The sequence below is a fragment of the Taudactylus pleione genome, unplaced genomic scaffold, assembly GCF_031769625.1.
Source record: "Taudactylus pleione unplaced genomic scaffold, aTauple2 ptg000615l, whole genome shotgun sequence".
Classification (NCBI taxonomy): domain Eukaryota; kingdom Metazoa; phylum Chordata; class Amphibia; order Anura; family Myobatrachidae; genus Taudactylus; species Taudactylus pleione.
The window spans coordinates 5,221,019-5,237,745 of NW_028285017.1; the positions used below are offsets into that span (position 1 = coordinate 5,221,019).

At 44.9% G+C, this 16,727-nt stretch overlaps 1 protein-coding gene across 2 annotated transcripts in view; it reads right to left on the minus strand.

Annotated features, from left to right (window-relative positions):
• Positions 1–16,727, minus strand: part of PHTF1 (putative homeodomain transcription factor 1) — a 137,160-nt gene that overhangs the window by 68,424 nt on the left and 52,009 nt on the right. For both annotated transcript variants that reach the window (XM_088454433.1, XM_088454432.1), the window contains exons 8-9: positions 6,700–6,850; positions 1,434–1,604 (exon numbers count right to left, since the gene is read on the minus strand). In XM_088454433.1, coding sequence (XP_088310559.1) covers positions 1,434–1,604; positions 6,700–6,850 — 322 coding nt within the window. The remainder of the gene's footprint in view (positions 1–1,433; positions 1,605–6,699; positions 6,851–16,727) is intronic.

A 16,727-nucleotide genomic window follows, 5' to 3' on the forward strand; every position in this document is an offset into this window, starting at 1 on the left:
GAATATGCTTGTACAGAAGTGACAGATGAAGAAAGAATAGAAAAACATAACTCTGAATGGGAGGATGCAGGCATGAGTAAGGAACTAATTAAATTTGCAGCGATGAGCAGGTGTATATTCAGCGGTGTTCAGCTGGACACGTATCCACCTATCATCTTAGGCTTAACATTGTTCATTTTCCTCTAAGCTAGCGATAGTGCTGGCCGTAATGTGCCATTCTGGAACATGCACATCGCCGCCATGCTACTAAATGAATTGGCCATAAGATGGCACAGCAGATATCTGTTATCTGCTGTGCCATTACTCCCCTTCTATTATCTGCTGTGCATTTACTCCACAGAGAACCTGGCAGAGCTGCATCTCTTGAATTAATGCTCAGAAGTACTGTTTACTTGCCAATTAAATATGTCTGGGCCTAAAATATTGAAGTGGCTTAAGTGAAAGTCATTCAGTAACAAATAGTTGTTAGTTGGGAATTGCACTCTCCCAGTACCAGCTAATATGCAGTGGCATTTAAGATCTGTGCTGAGGTCATATACAGCAGGGAGATTCCATGACCTGTTACCTATCAGAGGGCCTGATTCAGCAGTGGACACTAAAGTAATAACAGCTGCGATTTCACATAGAACGCAGCTACGAAAATATGCTAATGACTGCTAAAGCACAGCTGGCAAAGAGATGCCCACTGCTGCCTTCTTATATCTGTCCAATGTTGCACTCCTGCATTAAATCGGTACCATCGATGCACATTGGGCAGTCACGCAGCATGTACAGCAGGTCTGACCAGCCACACACGCTGCAGCTCTCCTTGCACACAGAGAGCTCTCATGCTGCAAATGCAATGGCTAATTTATGCACGCCCACGTACTGGTGTCTAAACTATCAGACACACCTAACCCCCCCTAGTACCTCCCCAAAATGCTGACCATGACACTCACTTTGGTAATGGATCCTCTGTGCATACGTAATTGCAAACCAATCATGACGCATGCGCAGTGCGACTTAAATGCATGCGCAATGCCAAATAATCGCTCAATCTGTGTAAATATCAGCCCATAGTGAATAAGGCCATTATACTATTTTTAAGGGAAACACCCTTTAAATTTTATTTTGCTATGTGAATTTTGCTATAATTGGGATTTATGAGTATGTTTTTGTTGTATTTTAGAGGTATATGTTGTACATGCAAGATTAGCAAAGGCAAATACTTATTTTTAAAGAATGAAGTAAAAAAAGTTAAAAATCACTAAACCAATTGAGTAGTACAAAGAGGGAGATGCTCTATTTACATCAGAGCACTTGTAAGAGAAAAACAAGCAAGGGGGTGAAAAATATCTATAAGATAAAAATATGAGTAGCCATATAGTGATATATGATTTTTATATGATAAAAATATGATTAGCCAAATATTTATTCACTTAAATGTAGATAACCTGATAACTATTATTGACAGGTGAATTCAGGTTCCTCCTGGTCAAAGTGCATCCGTTATCACTTGATGTCCCCTCTACATCACGCAGAGACGATAATCCATCCCTTGGTGTCACATCTTCCTCGCTTGTCAAATCTTCTGACATTCCGTTACCACTTTGTCTCAATCCACACTAGCAAAACATCACCACAAGATATTAATACTGCAACACATTAAATAAATGAAAGCACTAATTAAGACACAAAGTCACACTGCAGCACTGTTCTGCTTAGATATATTTTTGTCTTATGTAAATGAAAACAGTTCAGGTATCAGTAACATACAATCACATATGACAAAATATCAAATCAGAATACAGAGGAACATTGATAAAACAACCTCTAAATCCTGATTTATTTACCAGACAGCATGTCAGAAAGAAATAATCCCCACGGACTGTACACTTGCTGAATGCTACAAAGGGGTGCAGAAATCTGTGACTCATTTATTATATTGAGTGTAATCAGATAACATATGTTCACATTCATTAGAAATAAGGAAACAAAACTGTCAGATTATTAAAAACGATCTCTAACAACATGATATGAAATATTTTCATGATATGACATTTAAGGCAACACATCTCGTACAGAAAAGCACAGAGCAGCTACGCAAACCATTAAATGGCACCAAACCCCATTTATATTACATGTCAAATGTAGATATTAACAAATGGATATACAACAATACGCCTGTTGCAGGAGTTTCTTAGCTTCTGTTAAAGTGTTACTTGCTTATACAGAATACATCTCTATTCAATAAACTTACTGACTACCAAAGGCTGGCAGAGTGGTGGCAGACATAAATCCTTGTACAGAGCGTGTACTGAGTTACAGTATGCTTCCCTGACTATGAGGCTCATTTAAGCAAATACAGTTTTTGTTGTTAGAGTGTCTCTAGCCCAACAAGAAGTCATAACATAGATCGTGGTTTATGATTGAAACCAAATGGATAAGAGTGACGTAAATATAAAAATAGAGAAATTATATGAGATGGGAGCAGGGGGTCAGGGAAGAGTGATATGGGTAACAACTAAAAAGACAGCAGCAAAGTGGTACATGGAACTGTAAGGCTACATATATTTCATACACTTCTTAATGCATACATACATTCTTTTTTATGTACATATTGTATTTTTGAGCTATACCTAAACAATAAGCACAATGCATTGTCTTACTATAAACAGTAAAACTGAAACATTTGTTAACTGATATTATTGTTACTGAAACACTTGAAATAGCAATGTAAGGAGCTGCATGAAAACCTGTGTGTTTGTGTGTAAGCATGCATGAATGTAAAGGCTTTGCTACAGGTTGGCGTGTGTATGTACTGTGTGAAATAAACATCATTTTATAATAAGAGACGGGGTCTGATTCAGAGTTGTACGCTATGCCGATGTTTTCACAAATGGAGCGATTTTTTTTTTTGCTATAGCACATGCGTCAGTCGCACTGCGCATAACAAGGTACATTACTGTAGTCACACTCTGTGAGCCTTTATTCTCAGTGTGAGTGACAGGTAGGGAGCATTTGCGGGAGACAACGGGAAGTGTCGGCTAAAGCCGCAGGCGTGTCTCCACCGTTTCATGAGCGTCCTGCATCTGCGATCCCATACACAGGAAGCAGGTCTTAGGCGTCTCAGATATAGCAGCCATTCTTAGTGACCATAGGATTACTCGAGGAGTCGAAGTTTGCCTGAGCTGCGTCCGACGTTGCTTATGTATATGCAGTTGCAGACAGCTGAGATGGCCCAGGTGGGGGTCTCAGTAGAAGTACCAGCCGCTGTTGCATTAGCATGTTTTTGCACACATGTGGAAGGAAAGGGAAAGGTCTGGGGTGATGCGTTGCGGGGTGATGGGGTAGCTGGAGAGACATGTGAAGTCTTTTCCCTTCCCAAATATTACAAATATACACTCTTACTCCTAAGCCTGATAGCTATGTGTCTGATGTTTGTGTACTTCAGTACTAGTGCAGGGCACATACTTAGATACAGGTTACCCGTTTTCTACCCTTAGCTCCAGTGCACTGTAAGTGGGAGACCTATGAGATGCGAGTACAAATAAGCAATGTGTATTACCAGTAATATCCCTCAGAGACGCAGCAATACGCAATCTCGGCTACTGTAGGTGCTACATATGCACATCATTCATTTACATTCCCATAGTCAGAGTCAGACTGGGATTTTAAAGCAAACGTTTGCATGCAGAGCACAGAGGCCGACATTTATTTACATGTCTGTAGCAGAAAAAAATAAATCTTCCTACATTGTGTTACAGAGAGCACTAATTCTCATGTATCCTCAGGACTCCCTGCATTTGATGGTAACATTACTGACCCTACAGTAGTAGAGAGAGTACAGTAGTGATGCAGGATGTGAAGCTATGGGGATGTGATGGTGTTCCTACTGAGGTAAGAAAATGTGGTGCTACAGGGGGAAAGGGGAATGTGTGGCTATATGGGATGGCCACCAGTGGCATAACTAGTGTCTTTGCCATCCTGGGCAAGATGAAAAATGGTGCCCCCAACTGTGTGCCAAAAAAGGGTGTGACCACATGCCACACGGGGTGTGGCCACTGAAATGGGGACGTGGTCATTGGGGAAATGGGGGCGTGGCCACTGGGGGAAAATGGGGGCTTGTCAACATGACACTCCACCGTTTCTCGTCACTCTGGGAACATTCCTTTTCATACCATATGCACCTTAATGCCCCCAGTAGTAGTGCCCCTTATGCAATGCCCCCAATAGTAGTGCCCTTTATGCAGTGCCCCCAGTAGTAGTGTCCCTTATGCAGTGCCCCCAGTAGTACCCTTTATGCAGTGCCCCTTATACAGTGTACCTCTCCGCAGAGTGCTGATTGAGGGATCCAATCAGATCCCTCCAAGCACCCCCTGTGGCATGCGCGGCCTTCTGAGCTTGCGCAGAAGGACGCCGGAGGGGCTTCTGGGTCATAGATCCGGAAGCTCCTCCACCGCAAAGGGCTGCTCTTACTGACAGAGGGGTCCTTTGCGGGGATCGTCAAGCATACAAGAGTTACCAATGCCGGCATGCATGCGATGACCAGCGGAATGCATAGCAGCGCGAGTGCGATGCGTCATGCATACCACCACCCCTATGTCAGCATTATCCTCGGAATAGCCACTTTGCTGGTGATCATAATAATTTGGCCACTCCATGTATGTTAGTACTAAAAACCAGGGACATTGTTAGGGCCAATGATTTCCATTAAGTGGCAGTTGGACACTGAGGGCCTGATTTATGCTGGGTACACACAGGCCGACATATTGGCCGTTCAATTGTCGTGGGTGCGTCAGACATATCGCACCGGCTGTGCAGTACAGCCAATGGTGTGTACAATCGGGTAGCCGGCTGCCTTAATACCGGCAGCCGGCTTCCCGACTGTCATATCCTGGCGAGGATGAAATGCCGGGCGTCTAGATGTAGACGCCTGGCATTTCCCCGATGCTGGGAGACTGGCGCCCGGCATCCTGATCGAAGGGATGCCGGGCGCCGTGAGCGGACAGCCGTGGGGGGGTTAGGTTTAGGGCACCCAGGGGGGACTTAGGGTTAGGCACCCCTCCGGGAGGGTTAGGCTAGGGGGAGGGAGGGTTAGGGTTAGGCACCCCTGGGGGGACTTAGGGTTAGGCACCCCCCCGGGAGACTTAGGTTTAGGAAGCGGGGAAGGGGGGGTTAGGGTTAGGCACTTAGAGGGGGGATTAGGGTTAGGCACTTGGGGGGGAGGTTATGGTTAGGCACCCCTAAGGAGGGTTAGGGGGTTAGGTTAGTCAATACTTGCCTATCGACGATCGGGATTTCCAGCGCTGTCGGGCTTCTGATGGGAACTCTGCTTTGGTCGGCCAGGTGCTGCCGGGAATCGAACCGCCGGCCAAGTGGCAGGCGGTATTTCATACCGATTCCGCAAATGGCAGATATATAACTGCAAGTATATCCATTTATCGTGCTGTGTGCACAGGTGGTCAGCTGAAACCCTTACACTTGATAAAGGGGCCGCGACACGACCCCCGACCAGATGGCAGTTGCTCAGTGTGTATGAACAACTATCCTCTGCAAATATATCTGCAGATCAGTTGATCTGCAGATATATCTTTTAGGTATGTACCCACCCTTAGAATTGGATTTAAGTCCATTATCAACACAGAAAAATGTGACTTGCATGAAATTTGTCATACTGCTCACGTGCACCACTTACATCCGTATTTTGTACCTATGTGTGAGCTTGATGATGATGGTGGCAGTCTATTTGCACTATTACGAATTTATACGCTAGAATTACAGTTGCACATATTGTAAGATACATGCAGCAAAGTCTTACATTTAACTTTAAATCAGGCTCCAAGGGTAGATTTACTAAAGCTTCTAAAACAGACAAGTGGTGGTGGTATTGGCCATAGCAACCAATCTGATCCCGTCTGTCATTTTCTATTATGCAATAGAGAAATGATAGACAGAATCTGATTGGTTACTATGGACAACACCACCATTTTTCATTTTTAGAAGCTTTAGTAAATCTACCCCCAAGTGTTATTCACTAACATTACATTAAGATGCACATTTGCAACCCAAAAGCAGCATAACACAGTAGTCTAGAAGTTAATTGCTTATTGAATTATTATGCTTAATGCAAATTAACATCTAAATGCAATGTTGCGATTAATAACCTTTATGTATATAGCACCAACATACTATACAGCATTTTACAGAGCAGGTTTAATAATCCCCACCAGTACCTGCCCCAGTAGAGCTGGGTTCATTTTAGTGAGAAACCATTTAACCTATTCTATGTGTTGAAATGTGGGAGGAATACTATCCAAACATGGCAAAAATATACAAACTACATACATAGACTATAATACTCTAGTAGGAAATGGACCGTGTGGCTCCAGGCAGCAATATTGATCACTTTGCTACCCACACTCTTAGTAAATAACTGACTATATACTTGTGTAAAACAATATTTGCCCCTGTAATACTTTATTCAAATGCCACTGTTTAGAAATACCCATCACTTTAATATAATGTGATCTCAGGTGGGACTATTCTATTACTACCTGCAAATATTGATACATTTACCCTGGAGAAACCAGCAATAGCTCAAATGAATATAAAGCACTATAAGCTTCCAATGTTATAATATCAGTGCCCCCAGATTTCAGAGTCCTGGTGGTTGAACCTAGGAAACAATATTATAACATGTACTCTTAATTTATATACCTGATTATTTTCTCCATCCAACATTACAGATTTGCACACTAAGCAATGTGATTCAGGCATACAGGAATCTGCTCCCCTCCTTGTAAGTCCTTCATAGATCAGACCATGGCGTGTTCTATATGTTTTCTTAGGCAGATTTTTCCTTTTAACTCTAAGGGAAAATAAATACGAAAGGAGTTTTATAGAACATTAGTCTTCAACTGTAACGTAACATCCTCAGATAAAATTACAATGCTTTCTGATTTGTCTGTTAGCATTTGCTCTTAGGTTATCTGTACTGAAGCTACTGTGTTAGAATTTAGAATAACTACTTGCTCTGACTCTCTTTGCGTGGCCTACACTGACACTACTAGGCATATTTAATTGTCTGCAAGATTTTTGTGGCAAAGCTTAACGCAGATATTTTGCCCAATATGCGATTTACGCGGCTGTGTGCGCTCCCAATTATTGCACTATCCAATTGAAAAAAATTGTCTATGATAATTTTTTCTTTAAAAACCAACAGGAATTATTATTATTTTTTTTTTTTTTAAATGGCAACTGAAAATAAATATTGGACAACAGTATTTATGTATCTTACTGTCCCAAAGGAAAATATTTTGCACTTGTAAAATGTTTCAAATGGCTGAGATGTGCATTTTTTAATAGGAGTTAAAAAAAATAATAGAATGCAATTTATTTTCGGTAAAATAAATGCTGTAGTTACATTTGGGGTGCATAAAAATGCCTGTAAGTTGATTTTTAAGTCATTTGTAGTCACCTATAAAATAAACATCTGTCCCATCCATACAGCACTCCCATATACCTATCCCACATCTTCTAACCCAATGAACTCTGCAGAACATCACCCCAAAAATGACATGTAGTTATTGGCCCAATTAAGCTAACTGAAAACATCTACATTGACTAATTCATCATTAAGAATGGGGTCCCAGGTATTCTCAACCAAGTACTAATAATTTTACCTTGAAATACTGATTTTTCCAGAGTTTGCACCTGCTCTGGGATTGCAAGAAAAAAGGCTCAATAAATCCTTTAGACGTTACCACGCCTAAAATTCTGAATACTAAACCCTGCGTCCGGCCACAATTTCTCACGCAGTGGGAAAGACACAATGTGGACTATTGAATATGCCCCTAGGAATTTGGTACCGGCAATAAGGGGAATAAGGTAGATGAAATTACATAATGAAAACTAAAGCATTTATTGAAGAAAGGGTAAATGTGGGTACTGTATATTGGAGCGTTCTAATGTATTATTAAACTTTCTACATTATAGTATATAACCACATGGAATAGTTTTAAGAGCACAAAGAGAGATGTAACCATGTATTTACAAATATATGCAACAAAGATCCCTGAATTTCTGTTATCATGTAGTAGTCAAGTCTTTCTGCTGGTTTTCTTGTAGTGTGCTGGAGGGAACATTTGTTTCTTTTTTTCTAGTCTAGAGTAAACCCCTTCCTTTACAAGCTAGCACCTATAAAAAACTACTAAGTTGATCTGAGCAACCACTATTTTGTATTGCTGCAAAGAGGGATGTAGCCATTTAGGTAACTGTACACCATTATAAAAAGAGGTGCAGGATTCATATTTTATACAGCCATTTATTAAACAACAGAGTTTTAAAAACATGCAACTGAGTAACAAATATGCTGCAGCCTTCATAACCCATAAGACGTTTACTTTAATTTTATAAATGATACTATAAAAAAATACATTTATAATGTAATTAGATGCTATGGTCAATACCATTTTATTTATTTATTTATTTCAATCATCTATACACTAGCTACTATAAATATGCCCCTGAATGTTTGCCATTTATGCAGACATGTAAACATGACATATTTGTCTGGCTTAGCATTCCTCATGCACTTTTTTTTACTTGATTAACCTGGTCTCAATACATTGATGTAAAAGATATTTCTCATCTTTTGTTCACTATTTTATCCCATGCTTAAGATTACTGTATGATTAAACTGCCCACCCTCACCCCCGTACAACTGTCTTGGCAGCATAGAGAGCACCTGTATATATTACAGGAAAAGTGGGAAATCAGTTATTGTGGCGAATGCAGAGACATTGATGCCTGCAACATGTTAGGCAAAGATCTTCATTACCTAGAAATTGTTAACAAAGCCTAATGTATGTTAGGCAATGTGGGAAATTAATTACCAACTCAATACGTGAATTTCAGCACTCAATTTATGTGAACTGTAAATTCATCATCTGTGAAACAGACTTCCTGCCATACTCTATTAATCACCATAATGCTTACAGCATAATCAGTGTGTTTTCCAGTTTCTAACACATTACCACATTACTTAACTTTTTGCATACTGTATCTTCAATCAGGATGTAGTCAGGATGCCAGCGGTCGAAATGGAATCCCAACACTGAAAGCCCGGCATGGGACTATAGATAGGCGTCTAAATACCTAGGCCTATCATTAGCCCCATGTCAAAATTCTGACGCCAGGCATACTGAACATAGGGGGGGGTAGGGATAGGTTTAGGCACCCGTGGGGGCAACTTAGGGTTAGGCACCCCCCCGGGAGGGTTAGAATTAGGTCAAGGAAAGGGGAGGGTTAGGGATAGGCACCACTGGGGGAGGGTTAGGTTTAGGCTAGGGGAAGGTTTAGGGTTAGGCACCACTCCCCGAGTCTTAGGGTTAGGCACCCCCAAGGGAGGGTTAGTGGGGGGGAGAGGGGATGGTTAAAGATACTTACCAGTCGGCGTCGGGATTATGATGTCTCGGGCTTCCAGAGTCGGGATTTGAACCGACGGCTTTTAAGCCGTCAGTATTTCATACCCAAACCCTTCAATCAAATCAATATTGCTTTGGAATATCACAAATGTCTCATATTTCTTACCTGTATCCACTGAATGCATCTGTTCTAATTTATATATAGGATAAATGTAGTAATTATTTTGCTTATAGTTATCATTTATTGTCTATTAGTAGACCTGTAATATTTCATATAGAGAAATTAAAGGTAGACACTGAGGGCCTGATTTAGACCCGCTTGCGAGCGCATAGTGCTCGCCAGCGGGTCGATGTTCGGCCCCTGCGCATCTGCCGCCTCTGGCGTACGCATGCGCGAGACCCAGCGAGCGACGGCAGCTCCATCGCTCCGGGGCTCACTACAAGACGGGGAGGCTGTCGATGTTGATTGACAGCTCGCCCCATTTTGTAGGCGGGGAGGGGAGGTGGCTGTACAAACGCAGGCGTTCCCTCAGGAACACCTGCTGTTTGTGGGCGGCCCTACTGACATCACGAGTGATGTCAGTAGTGGACTTACTGCTCTATTAGAGCAGGAAGACCACTCAGGCTTGCGGGAGCCGAGACCCTACCACAGGGTCTTGCCGCAAGCGATAATCGAGACCATCGCCAGGCCGCTTGCACCAGCTGTGGGTGGTCACCCACAGCTTTGCGAGCGGCCTGGAGGCCAGAACTATAAAAAAAAACAAAAAAACTATTGATTAAGAGCGAGCGTGCGCCTCTGAATCAGGCCTTGAACACGCTGGGTCTGGGTGATGACACTGCTTCTCTTGCACACAGACCCAGTGTCAGTGATGACGGTGCTTCACTTGCACACAGACCCAGTGTCAGTGATGAAGGTGCTTCACTTGCACACAGACCCGGTGTCAGTGATGACGGTGCTTCACTTGCACACAGACCCGGTGTCAGTGATGACAGTGCTTCACTTGCACTCAGACCCGGTGTCAGTGATGACGGTGCTTCACTTGCACACATACCCGGTGTCAGTGATGACAATGCTTCACTTGCTCTCAGAGCCGGCGTCAATGACGACACTGCTTCACTTCCACTCAGACCCGACGTGTTCAGCAGTGCACAGTTGAGTTTGTTTTTGTGTAATTGTTGTCTGGGGTACATAAATAGTTGTATCTACCACATGGTCATTAGCCCTTGAGAATGGTGCCTAGGAGGATGCACTAAAACAGCGCCTACATTCAATTCCAATTCACTATGGGAAGGATAGGTCATTTATGCAAGTCATTCTTTGCTGCTTTTTGTGCTTGCTATATTGCTTTATTAATGGACATTGCAATTTCAATACAAGCCCATTGATAGATACTGTAATTTTAATACAATTAGATACTTTTTTCAAAATATGTAGACATGCTGTTTTTTTTCTTCTACTATTTATCTATTATATTCTATACTAATATTATAAGAATGTTGTGTTTGTCTGTGTGTTCCAAGTTGGCACAAAAGCTACAGAACCGATTTTCATGCAATCTGCATAATTTTGAAATGGAAACTCCTAGAAATAACCTGCACTTTGTTTCATCTAGATTTGTCAAGTTGATGCTGAGAAATAACAAAAACTAAATTTATTGGCATCATTAATGCAAGAGACAGGTTTGGCACCATGCCTGCGGCCGGTAAGCAGTGGGGGGGGAGAGGTGCTTTGGGTGCACGCGTTCACTTGGACAGGATAGGCTTAATAGCAGTCTGTACATAGAGCACCCAGTGACATTGGTGTGAGTGGTGGGTGAAGGCACTGCTGCCACCAGTCTGTATAGCGCTGCTTGTCACGTGTGCCACTCGCACCACAGGGCTGGAGAGTGGTACAATAATGAGTGTCTGCAGGCAACAGTGAAGCATGGTGGAGGTTCCTTGCAAGTTTGGGGCTGCATTTCAGCAAATGGAGTTGGGGATTTGGTCAGGAGGTATGCGTTCAACATCCCGGCGGTGTGGATGCCGACGCTTACCTTACTGCCGCCGGCATCCTGAGCGCTGAAAGTAAGTAGCGGGGTGGGGGGAGGGTTAGGTTTAGGTGTTAGGCACTAGGGGGAGGGCTATGGACTAAGGGGGGAGGTTATTTTTAGGATGCAGAGAGGGGGAGGTTAGGTTTAGGCACTAGGGGGGAGGTTAGGTTCAGGCATCAGGGAGGGAGGGTTAGGGTAGGGAGAGGGGGAGGGTTAGCATATTGATCACCAAGTGTCGGTATGTTAACAATGTCGGGATTCTGACCGCCTGGATCCCGTCTTACATACAGATTCCTGTATTGTCAGGGTCAATGGTGTACTCAATGCTGAGAAATACAGGCAGGTACTTATCCATCATACAATACCATCAGGGAGGCATCTAATTGGCTCCAAATTTCTTCTGCAGCAGGACAACGACCCCAAACATACAGCCAATGTCATTAAAAACTATCTTCAGTGTAAAGAAGAACAAGGAGTACTGGAAGTGATGATATGGCCCCCACAGAGCCCTGATCTCAACACCTTTGTGTCTGTCTAGTATTACATGAAGAGGCAGAAGGATTTGAGCAAGCCTACATCCACAGAAGATCTGTGGTTAGTTCTCCAAGATGTTTGGTACAACCTCCCTGCAGAGTTCCTTCAAAAACTGTGTGCCAGTGTACCTAGAGAATTGATGCTGTTTTGAAGGCAAAAGGTGGTCACACCAAATATTGATTGGATTTTTTATTTAGATTTCTCTTCTGTTCATTCACTTTGCATTTTGTTAATTGAAAAAAATAAACTATTAACACTTCTATTTTTGAAAACATTCTTACTTTACTGTCTTTTTTTCCACACCATACCCAAAAACTGTTACACACATATATACACACACACTATATCGGCAAAAGTGTTTGGATGCCTGACAATTACACCAACAGGTGACTATAATGACAGCAAGGATATTGCTGCTAGTGAGACTGCACCTAAATCAACCATTTATCGGATCATCAAAAACTTCAAGGAGAGGTTCAATAGTTGTGAAGGAGGCTTCAGGGCGCCCAAGAACGTTCAGCAAGTACCAGGACCGTCTACTAAAGTTAATTCAGCTGCAGGATCGGGGCACCACCAGTGCAGAGCTTGCTCAGGAATGGCAGCAAGCAGGTGTGAGTGCATCTTCACGCACAGTGAGGCGAAGACGTTTGAGGATGGCCTGGTGTCAAGAAGGGCAGCAAAGAAGCCACTTCTCTCCAGGAAAAACATCAGGGACAGACTGATATTCTGCAAAAGGTACAGGGATTGGACTGCTGAGGACTGGGGTAAAGTTATTTTCTTTGATGAATCCCCTTTCAGATTGTTTGGGGCAACTGGAAAAACGCTTGTCCGGAGAAGGAAAGATGAGCACTACCATCAGTCCTGTGTCATGCCAACAGTAAAGCAATCCCTGTACCGTTTGCAGAATATCAGTCTGTCCCTGATGTTTTTCCTGGAGAGAAGTGGCTTCTTTACTGCCCTTCTTGACACCAGACCATCCTCCAAAAGTCTTTGCCCTGTGTCATGCCAACAGTAAAGCATCCTGAGACCAATTATGTGTGGGGTTGCTACTCAGCCAAGGGAGTAGGATCGCTCACAATTTTGCCTAAGAACACAACCATGAATAAAGAATGGTACGAAAACATCCTCCAAGAGTAACTTCTCCCAACCATCCATGAACATTTTGGTGAAGAACAATGCCTTTGACAGCATGATGGAGCACCTTGCCATAAGGCAAAAGTAATAACTAAGTGGCTCGGGGAACAAACATTGAAATTCTGGGTCCATGGCCAGGAAACTCCACAGACCTTAATCCCATTGAGAACTTGTGGTCAATCCTCAAGAGGCGGGTGGACAAACAAAAACCCACAAATTCTGACAAACTCCAACCATTGATTAGGCAAGAATGGATGGCTATTGGTCAGTATGTGGCCCAGAAGTTAATTGACAGCATGCCAGGGCGAATTGCAGAGGTCTTGAAAAAGAAGAGTCAATACTGCAAATATTGACTCTTTACAAAAACTTAATGTAATTGTCAATAAAAGCCTTTGACACTTATGAAATGCTTGTAATTTTACTTCAGTATACCATAGTAACATCTGACAAAAATATGAGATATGGTAAGAACTTACCTTTGTTATCTCTATTTCTACGAAGTCCATAGGGTTCCACAGGATACCTTGGGGGTATAGGTGATGATGAGGCATCGGGCACCATAGAGTTAAGTTTTCAGCCTCCTAGGATGCACTAGGGTCCCCCTCTTATACCCCGACCCCGAGCCAAGGCATCTCAGTTACGTACCAAGCCAGAGGCCGGAGGAGGAGAAGGAAGAGAGAAAAAAGATCTGGACACGCACAAGAATCACATTCTCACCAGAGGGAGACGGAAAAGCCGGTGACCAGAGCAAAGCCCATCTGCAGCACAGGTGCGACAGGGCGGGAGTCCTGTGGAACCCTATGGACTTCGTAGAAATAGAGATAACAAAGGTAAGTTCTTACCATATCTCATATTTTCTACTTCAGGGTCCATAGGGTATCCACAGGATACCTTGGGGATGTCCCAAAGCAGTATCCTTTAAGGGTGGGGACGCTCCTGTGCTGAAAGGAGAATCTGCCGCCCGAAGGAAGCATCCTGAGAGGCAAAGGTGTCAAACGCGTAATACCTCACAAAGGTATGGACAGAGGACCACGTGGCCGCCTTGCAGATCTGGACTGCAGAGGCACCACGTCGAGCTGCCCACGAAGGACCCACAGACCTAGTGGAATGAGCCTTTACAGAAGGAGGAACCGGCAGGCCTTCATGAAGATAAGCTTCTGAAATCGCCATACGGATCCAGGCTGCCAAAGTTTGCTTTGAAGCAGGCCAACCCTTTTTACGGAAGCCATAGAGGACAAACAAGGCGTCCGACTTCCTAAACGAAGAAGTGCGGTCAACATAAGTCCTGAAGGCCCGCACAACTTCCAAAGTGGTCTCACCCACTGAAAGGCCAGGTGATTTAAAAGCCGGTACAACTATTTCCTCGTTAACATGAAACTGGGAAACAACTTTGGGAAGAAATTCAGGACGATTGCGCAGCACTGCCCTGTTTAAGATCCACTGAGCCCAGTGGTTCAAACGGCGGTCCCTGGAGAGCCCTCAGGACCACAGCCAAGTCCCAAGGCGCCACAGGTGGAACAAATGGTGGCTGAATTCGCAGAACACCTTGCATAAAAGGTGCGCACATCAGGGATTGTAGCAATCCTACGATGAAACCAGACAGACAGGGCAGAAACCTGCACCTTCAAAGAAGCAAGGCGAAGCCCATGGTCTAGTCCCGCTTGTAGGAAGGCTAGCACTCTAGACAGACGAAACTCCCGAGGTGCATAACCTCTCGGTCGACACCACTGGAAAAACATATGCCACACGCGATGGTATATTCTCGCGGAAGACGGTTTCCGAGCTCTTAGCATGGTTCGCACTACAGAACTGGAAAAACCCCTGGACCTTAACATGGCCGTCTCAACAGCACGCCGTCAAAGACAGCCGAGTCAGGTCCGGGTGAAGACAAGGACCCTGTGACAGAAGGTCCGGTCGTAGCGGCAACCACAGAGGACTGTCCACGGACAGACCCTGAAGGTCTGAGAACCAGTGCCGTCTGGGCCATGCGGGAGCTATCAACAGGAGCGTCCCTCCTTCCTGTTTGAATTTCCGGATTACCCGCGGAAGGGAAAACGGAGGAAACACTTGAGGTCGATCTCTGGAAGACCCCACCTGTCCACCAGCAGTTGAAAAACGTCCGGGTGCAGGGACCATTCCCCCGGATGAACGTCCTGGCGACTGAGAAAGTCCGCCTCCCAGTTTAACACTCCCGGGATGAAGACAGCTGATTTGGCCGGGAGATTGCGCTCCGCCCATACCAGGATTCGGGACACCTCTACGAGAGCCAGGCCACGGTGGTAGCGTTGTCCGACTGGACCTGCACTGGGTGACCTTGGAGAACCAGATGTGCCTGCGGGAGGGCATTGAACACCGCGCGGAGCTCCAGAATGTTTATTGGAAGCTCTGTTTCTGCCCGAGTCCACCTGCCCTGGAACAAGTGTGGACCCGAGACTGCTCCCCATCCCCGAAGACTGGCGTCCGTTGTTAACAGGACCCAATTCCCTTGTTGAGATGTGTCGTCTGCAACCACCAGGCTAGGGACAGGCGAACCTCCGGAGTGAGCACCATCGTCTGGGACTTTAGACTCTGAGGCAGTCCATTCCATTTGGACAGGATCAGGTGCTGCAGAGGTCTGGAGTGAAACTGGGCATATTCCACCATGTCGAATACGGACACCATGGAGCCCAGTAACCTCATCGCCGAGTGCAGAGACACCCCGCGGCTCTGTAGACAACTGCGCACCCTCAACTGCAAGGCAGAGATCTTTTCCCCCGTCACAAAGATCCTTTGCTGTCCGGAGTCCAATAAGGCTCCGAGGTGCAGAATCCGCTGAGATGGGATCAGGGTGGACTTCTGCCAGTTTATTAACCAGCCGTGCCGTTGCAGTACCGCAATGGTCAGGTCCAAGTGGCGTAGAAAGAGCTCCAGAGATCCTGCCACTAAGAGAAGGTCATCCAAGTACGGCAACATGCAGACTCCCTGCAGCCGCAGGGAAGCCGCCATGACCGCCATCACCTTGGTGAAAACACGTGGTGCTGTCGCCAGGCCAAAAGGTAACGCCCGGAACTGAAAGTGGTCGCTGCGGATTGCAAACCTGAGGAACTGCTGATGGCGTAAAAGAATAGGGACATGCAGGTAAGCGTCCTGTATGTCCAACGACACCATGTGGTCCCCAGGTTCCAGTGCCAGAATGATGGACCGTAGGGTCTCCATCCGAAACTTCGGTACCCGCAAAGACTTGTTGAGAGCTTTGAGGTTGAGTATCGGACGAAACGACCCATTGGGTTTCTGCACCAAAAAGAGATTGGAATAGAAACCCTGGCCCTTGTAGGAGAATGGAACAGGCACTATAACTCCAGCCAGGAGCATAGTGTGCAAGACCTTCCGCAGTTCCGTGGCTTTGTTCCGGTCTGATGGCAGACCCGTGGTGAAGAATCGAGACGGTGGTCTGTGCCGGAAGGAGAGGGCATACCCGTGGGAGACCACCTCGAGAACCCAAGTGTCTGTCGTGGTGACCGACCAACACCGCGCGAACTGCAGCAGGCGGCCTCCCACTTTGGGATCCCCCAAAGGGAGGCCCGGACCGTCAGGCCGCAGGTTTGTCATCTGGCTTACGGGCCGGATGTCTGGTACTCCAGGC